Consider the following 11,189-nt stretch of genomic DNA (forward strand, 5'->3'; position numbering starts at 1 on the left):
TCTCATTTGATTCATGCAATACCCCGCAAGGTAGGAAAGGTATGGAATCATGGAATGGCCCTCTGATGGATGGTATCTGGTCCAACCTGTACCGGAACAGAAATTCCCTCTGGGCCAGGAGTTCTTAACCTTTTTGGTGCCATGGACTGTTTTAGCTGTCTGTCAAAGCCCATAGTTCCCTTTCTCAAAATAATGTTCATAAATGCATAAAATAAAATACATAGGATTTTGAAGGAAACCAATTATATTGAAATACAGTTACCAAAATTTTAATAAAAACAAACAACCAAAGCTCAGGGCCCCCAGGTTAAGAATCCTTGCTGGCAAATTCTAATGTCCCTGAAAAGTGGTCATCTGGCTTCTATTAAGAGTTGGGGAACACATTCTTTGCCAGCCCCCCTAGGGACAAGGCAGCCCATTACACTTTTGGATTGTTCTAGTTGTTAGGAGGTTTTTCATTATATTGAATCCAAATTCATCTCTTTTTAACTTCTACTCACTATTCTTAATTCTGTTCTCCGAGACCAAATAGAATGGTCACTTCTAGGAGCCACGGGGTCTAGTCCGATCCAAGTCCTGCTACATAAATATAATCTTTCTTTTAGTTGGTAATGTTGTAAATATTTGAAGATGGAAATTAAATGCACACCAAGTCTTCTCCAGGCTATACATTTTACATTTCCTCCAACCAATACTCATGTGACATGGTTTCAGATCTTCTTACTTTCCTGGAGACTCTACCTTTTCTGTTTTACAGATAAGGAAACTGAGGCATAGATAAATTCACTCATGTCTTCATTCAAAACCATTGTTTTTGTTATACATAATGTATTTGCAATTTCATGGGTAATCATTTAAAAAATTATACTGTTATGGAAATGCTTGTTTTATCCCATAAATTAAAAATTAAAAAAGAAAAAAAAAAGCATTGCTAGTGCTAGGCTCTAGAAGAGATAAAGAAGATAGTTCAAGGCCCTCAGCAACTTTACTCAATAAGAATTACCACTCCCTGGAAATATCTTATTTGCATGTCAAATTAAGCTGAGGTTAATAAAACCAGGAGTCCCTGGGCATCAGCTTCATTCTGACCAGTTCTTCCCAACATCTCTCTGTCCAGTACCTTGCTTCATTCAGCATGCACTGGGTGAGTGAATGGGATAGTAGGAGGAGGATAAGGCCTTGCACTTGAGGTCAGGAGGCTTAGCAAAATGGAGGCTAGGATTGAGCTGATAAGGGCAAGGATGGGTTGAACTGAGGAGCTCTCAGTTGTGGGGAGAGCATGGTTTAGTGGAAAGAATTCTGGACCTGGAGTCAGGAGATTTGGGTTTGACTTAATGTGACTATGTACTACTGGCTGTGTGTCCTTTCTGAGTCTTACGGACCTTACTTATAAAATAAGGCGATTGGATCAGATGATCTCTAAAGTCCCTTCTAGCTTTAATATTTTATGATTCTAGGCTGGGAAAGTGGTCTTGGGGGCCCGGGAGGACTTAGAGGTCAGACTCTGAAAAGGAGGGTCTCTTGGAGGATTGAGAACTGGAGTGAAGGGATGGTCCTGGAGCTAGCAAGCTAGGGTGACACCTAGGGACCCCTCCCCTCACTTATCCTTCCTCTTTTTTAATTTCTGCAGTTGATAGGAATTCTGGTGGTGGCCACAGGGACCCAGGCTCTGAACTTGAGGTTTCGGAGGGATTGTAATCATCACCATAGGTGCTGTTGCAACAAGGAGCAGGACTTTTCTGAGGAGTTGCTGAACTGGAACGGTATGCCCTCTGCACCCATTGAAGTCTCCAGAAACTTACAGCTCCCAAATGTCAAGGTCCCTGAACCTGCCCAATGTCAGGCCAGCCGAGATGGGCCCCTCAATTCAAGGGCCATCTCTCCCTGGAGCTATGAGTAAGTCCACTGACCTTCCTTGTCCTTCTCCCTGTCCTCCTCTCCCCCATGGATCCCTGTTGAACCCCACTTTCCATTTCTCATACACACATACATGTATATATGTGTGTGTATATGTGTGCATGTTTATATGTGTTTGGTGGGGGATGGAGATGAAGCCACTATCTGAGGCAGCCTCTGCTTGCCTTTTTTTGTTAATCATAAAGAACTGTATATATCTGGGGTATTATTTTGCCTCCATTAAAGTCCTGCTGCAACGCTTCATAATGTCATGGTGATTACCTTGAGTTCCAGAGAGCTATGCTAGTGGATTGTCAACTCTGGTAGATCTAACCAAGCAGTAAATCTTTCAAATGCTTGATCTATTACCTGAAGACCAATCTAGCTGTTTGAAAAGTCTTATTACCAAGGAGGGTCACAGGGTGATAAATTTTTCAGACCCAGATACTCTCAATGACCATCTGCTAAGTCATGAGGGAGTTGTGATCTGCATTGGTGGTGGGGACATATTGGATGAAATCATGAATCTTTCAAATATTAATGTTATTTCTCCCTATATCTTTATTAATATATAATATGTTAGTGATATTTTTGTCTTATTCTTTCACTAGACCAGGGGTTCTTAACCATGGGCCATGAATTTGATTTTTAAAAATATTTTGGTAACTTTTTTTTAATATAATTGATTTCCTTTATAATCCTATGCATTTTTTTTTGCATTTGCATTTTATTTTATACATTTAAAAACATTATTCCAAGAGGAGGGGTCCCTTGGCTTCACCAGATTGCTAAAGGGATCCATGATACAAAAACAGGTTAAAAACCCCAGCACTAGACTGTTAAATGTCATAGTGGCAGGTAAACTTTGTATCCCCCACCCCCATATGATAAAAGTTTGTTGGATGGATGAATGAATGAATGAATGTCTTTCCATACTCCATGCCAATTTCTCTAACTCCAGAGGGAGCTCTGCCTTAGCCCTAAAGGTTTGGGGAAAGTGAAAAGGGAACTTCATGAAACTAAGAGCTGGGTGAAAATCACCCAGGGTCCCCCATTACATTTTAATAATAACTCTAATTTCCATAGTGCTTTGTGATTTATAGGGTACTTGCCTTACAACAGCTTTGTGAAGTAGGCAATGCAGGCATTATTATTCCCATCTTACAGATGAGGAAAATAAGGTTCAGTAACATGCCCTAGTCACACGGCTGTGTCAGAGCTAGGACTCAACATTGGGTCTTCTGAGTCTAAGTCCAGAGTTCTTTACGTTATGACATGCTGCTTGTCCATTAATTTGTCACATAACTATTTTGAGAGCTCAGTTAATACAAAATTCCAAGCCTTGGCACAAGATAAGCCATGAACTGGATGCCCCTTAGTAGGCTAAATTTGGGGTTTGGAGTCCTCTTTAGGGGATGCTTGGTGAGGCCCAACTGGAAGCCAGAGCCTCGTGTAGTGCGGTTGCAATCCAGGGTGACAGCCGGGGTCTCTCCCTTCACCACCTCACAACTGCTTTTTCATGGTATACCTTGGATCTTCTTACAATAGTGAAAGGCCTGGGGTCCAATTAGACTACTATGGAGTTGTTTTGGTCTCCTCAATCCCTCCTCGTCTCCTCATGTTCTTCCTTCCATCTCTGTCTTCTACATGTGAATTCCTGGGCTTCTTTCCACCTGGGTTCATGGCACCTACTATCCTGACAGGTTGGACCGGGATGAAAACCGGCTTCCCCAGGACTTGTATCATGCCCGCTGCCTGTGCCCTCATTGCATCAGCCTGCATACAGGCTACATGGACCACCGTGGGAACTCTGAGCTACTCTGGCACAACCAGACTGTCTTTTACCGGCGCCGGTGTCACGGTCATGGCGAGCAGCCAGAAAGTGACTGTTATTACCTAGAGCAGAAAGTCTACCCTGTCTCCTTTGCCTGCGTCTGTGTCCTGCCTCAGATCATGGCCTAGCCTGGGAGTCGGTGCCAGGAGACCCAGCTCCATGCCTGGGGGAATGCTGGATGAGGACCAGTTTCTGGGCGTCAGGCTTTTCACCTGGAAACTTGGAGTGCAGGCAAAGATAATTGTGGTCATTAGCACAACCGCCTTGTTCCAGGGCCATGAGCCTGGTACTTCTGTGCCTTCCCTTTGCCAAATCCACCTACTCACTAAACTCTCGTGGGAAGGTAACAGAAGAAAACTCAGTTGGGTACTGAGTGTTTGCACTGGAAGGAGGACTGGGGCACTCTGGGGTAACCTACATTTTTCTGGGTGGGTAGCTGTGTAGATGTTCCCTGCAGCCCCAGTCCTGGAAACCCTGCCCAGTGGTCTGACAGACATCCGCTGGCTCTGGGGGAAATAGCCTGCAGGAGACAACCTCTGCCCATTTCAATCTTTGTCCCCCACCCCTAAGAACTCCCTTCCCTTTCCACCTCTCCCTACTGTCCCAAAGTATCCTGGTCCTTTCTCCAAATCAACCAGCATCTATTAAGTGCTTAACTATTGTACTAAACGCTTTGAGAGCTGACTTGTTATGCTATAGAATAATGAATCTGGTCATTTCTGGAGACAAAGTTCTGGTAGAACATTTAGGGGCTTGTTGAAATAAATATTTTTGGAAATGAAAGTAGCCTGTGTTGTTTTTGGCATTCCCTGGCAGCCCTATCCCCACCCTCTATTCCCCAGCCAAGCTTAGGTCTCTCCCCCCATCCCCACCCCACATCCCACAGTACAACTCCCCTTTTCTGTCCCCAGTTTTCTCCCCAGTCTCATTTCCTCTTTCCCCCTGCACTCCATCTCCCTTCCTGGGGCCTGCAGAATTCCCTCCTCTTAAGATTCCTTCCTTTCCTTTTGTCTCTTCCCCCCCACCCCTGTGCCTCCCGCTCCCCACGTACCCAGGGTGGGGGTCAGGCTGGCCCTGGCCAGGCAGGGAGGAGAGACAGAGGCGCATTGAGGCCTCCAGCCCTGAACACAGCTGGCTCCTTGTTCACCAGTACTGCTCCCCTACCCCCCAACAATCTCCCTTTGTCCTCGGGTCCCACCGGCAGGCCACAACCCGGGCCTGGGGGATAGCCTGGGCTGGGGTCCAGCTTCCTTCCCCCATGGTAGGGAAGGAGAGATGGAGCAGAGGAAGAGTGAAGAGATTAGGGGAGGAGAAGGAGAGGAGATGGTGATGATGGGTGGAGGAGCAAGGAAGTCATTGGACTCATCAATGACACAGAAGTCTTCAGGGTTCAGGGCCTTTGGAGTGCTCCAACTCTTCCCTCTTGGATTCCAGCTGTCTTTCTGTTTCCTTGCCTGTCTCTATGCTTCTTTCTTTGAGTCTCTCTTCTCTGACTTTTCTTTGGGGCGGGGGTTGGCTCTGGGAAAGGGGAAGGCTTAAGCATTTCTCTCCACCCCTATCCTTTACCACCTGGCCCTCCTCCTTCTCCCATCTCCCTGGCACTTCTAGGGACATCTTCCAGGCACGGTCCAGGAGACAGATAGCAGCACTCTGGCCTGAAGCAATTTGTTTTTTTTTTTATTACCCACCCAGAACATCTCTACTTCACCCACCATTCTGGTTCAGGCCCCCTCCCTTTGCTGCCCTTCCTGGCCGGTCCAGTAAGCCTCCTCCTCCTGCTCCTCCTCCTCTTCTTTCCAGCTACCTCTGCCCCTCCCTCAGCCTTTCTCTTACCCTCATTTTTTCGTGATCTTTTTCCCTCAATTTTTCCTTTTTCCTCTTCTCTCTCCCTCCTCCCCTCACCCTTTCACTCTCTCCTTCTCCCTCCCCATTCCAGATTTCCGGTTCCTTTCTTGGGGCCAGGAGGAAAGACTCTTCGTCATTTTTTTCGGCTGTCCCGAGTCTATCACTCTTCTGCCTAGCCCCCAGCCCCTCTGCAGAGATGCTGAGTGCCAGAGACAAGCCTCCAGAAGAGAGGGGAGCTGTGGGGCTTCAGGGCTTCGCCATTGACAAGAGCTTTCTCACCAACCCCAAAGGCATCCTTCTGGAAGTCGAGCTGGTAACCCTCAGCCCTGCCTGTCACGTCTCTCTCCCCCTCTCTTCACTTTGCTTCCCTCACTTCCCCCGTCCCCTCTTCCCTGGATTCTGCTTGCTTTCCCTGGGGGGCTTTTCCTCCCAGCTTTACCTCTTCTCTCCCTTCCTGGACTCATTCAAACTCCACTTAACTCCCTTCTGTCTGCCTCTTGCCCCCTACTTGTGCATCCCTCACCTTAGCCTCTCACGTTCCTTTTCACCCAGGTGCCTCTTATCAGTCAGCTTCTCCTCTTGCCTGGCTCTATCTCTCTCTGGGTTTCATCTGTGGCAAGAAGGATTGAAGTTAGACATAAAGAAGGGTTTTTTTCAAATACAAGGACAGAATGTGAGAAACTGAAACCTAGTAAGACAGGTATTTTCTGCTTTGGGGGATCTTAAAAAAAAACCTCTCACGCCAGGCTAATTCCAGGCCAAGTTGCAAAGCGAGGAAGGCCTTTGATCCCACCAACCTTCTTTTCCTTTGACTTCCCTCCTTTTTCTCCAGGCATTTATCATCCTCACTCTCTTTCCTCACCCTAATCAAAGTCTACTTATAGCCTCACAGCCCTTTTCACTTTAGTAAAAAGTTAAGTCTCCTTTTAAGGATCTTTTGCACCTGAAATCTTATTGATCGTTGTGGGTTTAGAGATTATGCCCTCTGGTAAAGAGAGAGCTCTAACTAGATTTTTTGCAACAAAACAGACCCAGATGCCCTTAAGTCAAATGGCAGAAGAGCAACACCTGTGGAAACCTGGGACACCTTGAGGTTGTTATTGGGAGGAAGGCCATCAGCAGAGGTTGGGGGATGGGGAGGACGGAAAGGGTGGAAAGAGACGAAAAGGAACTTACCTGAGGAAGAGCTGCTGGGAAGAGGAAATTGCCATCTGGTGGCTTCCAATTTTATATGATTTTTCTCAATAATTCGGTGCAAAATTCAGGGCTTTTTTGTTTTTGCTGATGTTGAATAACTAAAAGTAATGTTGTAACCTGTTTCAATGTTAGTACCCAGTGCAAGATTTTAGCATCAACATCCTAGTTATGACTCTGGGTAAAAGAATATCTACAGAAATCATAGCTTGCAGAAATGACCTTTAGGTCAAAAGCTCTGCTGGTGGGAATACAAATTTTGACCGGTTGGCAGATTGTATGTTGGTCATCTGAGGGCCAGGTTAGCTCATTGCAGAAGGGCTTCCTTACCGGAAAGTTGGCTGTCAGGTGATACATATATATATATGTAGATACATATATATATATATACACACACACATATATATATATATATACATTTTTTTTGCCATACGAACTTATGGAATTATCTACAAACACACAGAGGAGTTTTGATCTGATTTGGTGGAGGGATGAAATAGAGATTCTTGGAATGTTGAACTAAGTAACATTAGGCAATATTGAGCAGGCTTTATTTTAGGGCAGGGAAAGGCAGTAGGCTCATAAGTTCATAGATTTAAAACTCTAGTGGGCTTTTGAGGTGATTTAGTCCCTACAGAATCAGAATTTGAACCCATATCCTGACTTCAAGTTCAAGGCTCTTTCTGTCTATATCATGTGAGTGTCTCTCCCAAAGCCCTTGGAATCACCCTTAAAAACATCAGCCTTCCCCAGTCTGACCTGGCTCATCTGTCTGGTTTGTGCAGCCACTGTTCCCAGGAGGCACCAGAATGTCTCAGTGGGAGGGGTAGGAAGAGAAGACAAAGGTTTTTGATATCTTGGTTTCTGTTTTACCTTCTTGGAATTGGTGGGTGGTGGCAGAGAGAGGAGGGACAACCTCATTACAAAAAAGAAAAAGTTTTCTTGATTTTTTTTGGGTTTACATTATGGCCATTTACAGATATACTCCCCATAGTCCCCCATAAACCTTCTTTAAAATTTTTTTCTTTTTCCTTCTTGTGAGTTTGACAAACACCAAAAAAACTAACATTTCCCAATGCAAAGAATAGAAGAGGATTGTATATGGCACTGTGAATTTCTGTTACGTGTAGCTTTAAAAAAAAGTTTGTATTCAATTTGACATGGTAGTTCCAGCACTATCCTACTTGCTTGTATCTCCTTCTGAAGAGCCTTCCTTTGTAGCAAAGAAAAACAATCAAAGCTAACTGAGAAAGTAATTGTATCTGGCTGTGTATGCAGTGTTCTGCATCCACAGTCCCCTACCTCTCCAAGGAAAGGAGAAAGGAGCATTTCTTGTCTTTTCTCAGGGCCAACATTGGTCATAATAGTTACACAGAATTTGGCTTTTTTAAAAAACTGTTTTTTTCATTTGTACTATTGTACTAACAATTCTTGTCAGGCTGGGTCTTTCCCCTGAGATAGAGAAAGCCAGGCTGAAGCCCAGTTTGGGATGGCTGTGAGGCTGGGTGGTAGGAGATTCTGGACACCTTCAGGGCACTCAGGATGGTTCTGCCCTACAGGCTCTGACCTTCATCATGGCCATATGCTTTGCCGCCTCCATCTCAGCCTACATGGCAGCCCCACTGCTTGAGTTCCTCATCACGCTGGCCTTCATCTTCCTCTATGCTACCCAGTACTACCAGCGTTTCCAGCGCCTCAACTGGCCCTGTTTGGTGAGAAGGCAGTTCCTCCCAGACCCCTGGTTTAGCCCTCCCCATCCCTTTCTCCTTCTACCCCTCCAAACCATCTTCTCTTGGTATTCCTGCCCAGGTCAGTCTTTGATCTAGCCACCCTCCCTATTTCTGCACCCAAAGTCAGCTTCCCCTCTTTAGCTTTCCAATTTGGGGCCAAGTTGGGATGCCATCTTTCTTAAAAAAGAAAGAAAAAGTGCTCAGACAGTTTACTCAAAAATAACAGAACTCATTTACATATGATATCACAGCAGATATGCATGTGAGTCATTTGATCACAGAATCTTAGTGCCTAAAGGAACTGCAGATTTTATAGACAAGTAAACAGACTGTGAGGGGAAAGTGACTTATCCAAGGCAACACAGCAAAGTAGTGGGCAGATTTGGAAGCTGCTGCAGGCTAGAAGTCCTTAAAATTCTATTTCTCTTCCTTCTCCCAACGTTCCCAACCTTTCGCTTTGTTTTCACACCATTTCCACCCCACACCCCAGTTGCCTAGTTCCTGAAGATAGACTCTCAGGGGAAGTAGAGTCAGGAGGGAACTTGAGGTCCAGTATCATAGGGTCTAAATCTTAATTTGGAGTAGATTTGCCCCTACCCCCTTTCCTGCTCCATCCTGCCAAGTTAGGGGTCATCTGCATAAAGGTAACTCTATGTTTCTTTCCAATAATCAAGCCCTGTTGCAAACCAGGGCAGCCCAGAAGACCATGAGTTGGGGGTAGGGGATGGTGATCTATCTCTCCTGAATCCTCTTCCATCAGCTTCTCCCCCCTCCCAACCACCCCCAGTTGGGGCGAGTTGGCTCATTGATGAAATAGCAGTTTGGGTGCTACCTCAAGGGCCCCAGCTTCCTCAACATTGACCCTGCCGTTGTCCCCCTCTTGCCCCTTTTATCTGATCTGCTCCCGTTCTTCTCTATCTCCCAGGACTTCCTTCGATGTGTCAGTGCTGTCGTCATCCTCCTCGTCGTGTCCTTCGCTGCTGTGGTCTCTCGGGAGGGACCTGCCATTGCTGCTTTTGTGAGTGCCCTTTCCCTTCATAGACCCCTAGTCTGTGCCCGCCTCCTGATCCTCTGCCCTACCAGGCACTATTTGCCATTGTTCCCCAAAGATTGCCCCCTGGTTGAGAGCCCAAACCTTGTTTGTCTCTGGGCGAAGGAGGCTGGGTGATATTTGGGTAGTGTACCCCTAAGTCTTCTGGCTCGTCTTCCTCCTACCCCCAGAGGCAGATTGCCTCTTAACCCTGTTGCATGGCCTCTTTTCACCCCACCCCTCTCCCTTCACTATCCTCCTCCGTTCTCTAACCTTACAACCTCTACTGTTTCACCCCAACTCTCCATACCTTCCTCCCTGCCACCCCAGGTTTTTGGTGTTATCGTTGTTTTTGTCTTTATCTATGATGCCTTCAAGATCTACCAGGCAGAGATGGCACCCAGCCCCACCCCTGGTGAGTAGGCATGCTGACCTACAGCCTAAGACCAATCAATTCTCTTCTTCCCTACCCCTCTTTTCAACCTAGGAGGGATAATGTGTGTGTGTGGGGGGGAGAGCCTTAGTCTGTGTTCTCATGCCCTTTCTCTGGTTACCTTTTTCCAGGGGACCAATAGTGATTGAATCCCAGAAGTTCTGGTTTCTATCGTGAATCCTATAGTTCTTAAAAGCCTCAGAAACCTGTTGGATCTCCAGGGGCCCACCCAGCCTGAGGAGAAATGAGCAGGGGGACAACTCTCCTGCTCCTTGAGGCTCCCCCCAAGGCCAGGAAGCACACAGAGTCTTGAATGTGTATTCAGCCAGCTCTCCAGCAGTAAGACCCAGGTGACCACTGGACCAAAGAGGCAGACTGATGCTGGCGATTGGGTGGGAAAGGAAGGAAGAGAGGAGACAAGTTGGGGAAGGGGTTGGGTCTGGCTAAACCCGGGTCTCAAAGACTGTTCACAAATTAAAGGTGTCAAATCCTGGGTCTGAGTCTGTCTCTTTCCCAGTAAGTTAGGTAAGTTCTGAATGTAGAGGCGTTTTTTTCTTGAAAGACTGTGTGTGTTTGTGTTTGTGTGTGTGTGTGTGTGTGTGTGTGTGTGATGGTAGAAGTGGGGAGGGGATCATTAACAAGGACCAGGGAGAATATATTTGTCTAGAGATTTGCAGATTTGGTCAAGAGAGAAAAAATTATTTATACAGATGTGTTAAGCTAAATACTACAGAGAGAAGCAGATATGGAAAGAAAAACCAATCACATGGAAATGCCTAGTGGAGGGGGGTGGAGAGAGAGAGAGAGACTAAGACTCTAAAGGACAGAGACAGAGTAAGCTTTGTTCACTTTGGGTAGTGAATAGCTGGTTAAGAAAATGGTGTTAGAGAAAACAATTTGGATTTCTGGACCAATAAAACATGAGTTCTTATCCAGGGATTCAGTGTTCCTAACAAGGGATGGTAAAAATGTATATAGATGGTATACTCAAATATATCTCATGAGAAGTATACTCCTTTTCTTTCTTATATGTCTTGGAAAACGTGAATTTTCTAGGAATGGTGTGTATTCATCTCTCCTGAGTACTTATTTCACCATGTCCCTTTTTTTCTGGCATTCATGACAATTAGGAACAATGAGTTGACACCTCATTGCTGACAAAGATCATATCTATGCCTTTGCGTTTCACCTTTAAGTGAGAGGGCCCTCCTGAGGAAGGGGTGTGTG

At 45.8% G+C, this 11,189-nt stretch overlaps 2 protein-coding genes across 3 annotated transcripts in view; both read left to right on the forward strand.

Annotated features, from left to right (window-relative positions):
• Positions 1 to 4,064, forward strand: part of IL25 (interleukin 25) — a 16,232-nt gene extending 12,168 nt beyond the window's left edge. The window contains exons 3-4 of the mRNA XM_027843020.1: positions 1,631 to 1,896; positions 3,600 to 4,064. Coding sequence (XP_027698821.1) covers positions 1,631 to 1,896; positions 3,600 to 3,858 — 525 coding nt within the window. The 3' untranslated portion in view covers positions 3,859 to 4,064. The remainder of the gene's footprint in view (positions 1 to 1,630; positions 1,897 to 3,599) is intronic.
• A 1,332-nt stretch (positions 4,065 to 5,396) lies between these two features.
• On the forward strand, positions 5,397 to 10,539 carry CMTM5 (CKLF like MARVEL transmembrane domain containing 5). Of its 2 annotated transcripts, XM_027843144.1 has the most exons (6): positions 5,397 to 5,490; positions 5,667 to 5,888; positions 8,329 to 8,481; positions 9,425 to 9,517; positions 9,860 to 9,944; positions 10,094 to 10,539. In XM_027843144.1, exons 2-6 carry the CDS (start codon positions 5,772 to 5,774, stop codon positions 10,102 to 10,104), a joined length of 459 nt encoding a protein of 152 aa, XP_027698945.1. In that variant the 5' UTR covers positions 5,397 to 5,490; positions 5,667 to 5,771; the 3' UTR covers positions 10,105 to 10,539. The 2 variants fall into 2 exon arrangements, with proteins under 2 accessions (XP_027698945.1, XP_027698946.1); XM_027843145.1 differs by lacking the exon at positions 8,329 to 8,481 and having other exon boundaries at positions 5,412 to 5,888; positions 10,094 to 10,538.
• The last annotated feature ends 650 nt before the right edge of the window (positions 10,540 to 11,189 follow it).

Source organism: Vombatus ursinus, unplaced genomic scaffold (genome assembly GCF_900497805.2).
Source record: "Vombatus ursinus unplaced genomic scaffold, bare-nosed wombat genome assembly UNPS02014894.1, whole genome shotgun sequence".
Taxonomy (NCBI): Eukaryota; Metazoa; Chordata; class Mammalia; order Diprotodontia; family Vombatidae; genus Vombatus; species Vombatus ursinus.

Excerpts from the sequence above, each read along its gene's own strand:
- CMTM5 (XM_027843144.1), top strand. The coding sequence starts at position 5,772 with ATGCTGAGTGCCAGAGACAAGCCTCCAGAAGAGAGGGGAGCTGTGGGG. Across the intron at positions 5,889-8,328 it reads TCCTTCTGGAAGTCGAGCTG|GCTCTGACCTTCATCATGGC; the intron begins GTAACCCTCAGC and ends TCTGCCCTACAG. Across the intron at positions 9,518-9,859 it reads GACCTGCCATTGCTGCTTTT|GTTTTTGGTGTTATCGTTGT; the intron begins GTGAGTGCCCTT and ends CTGCCACCCCAG.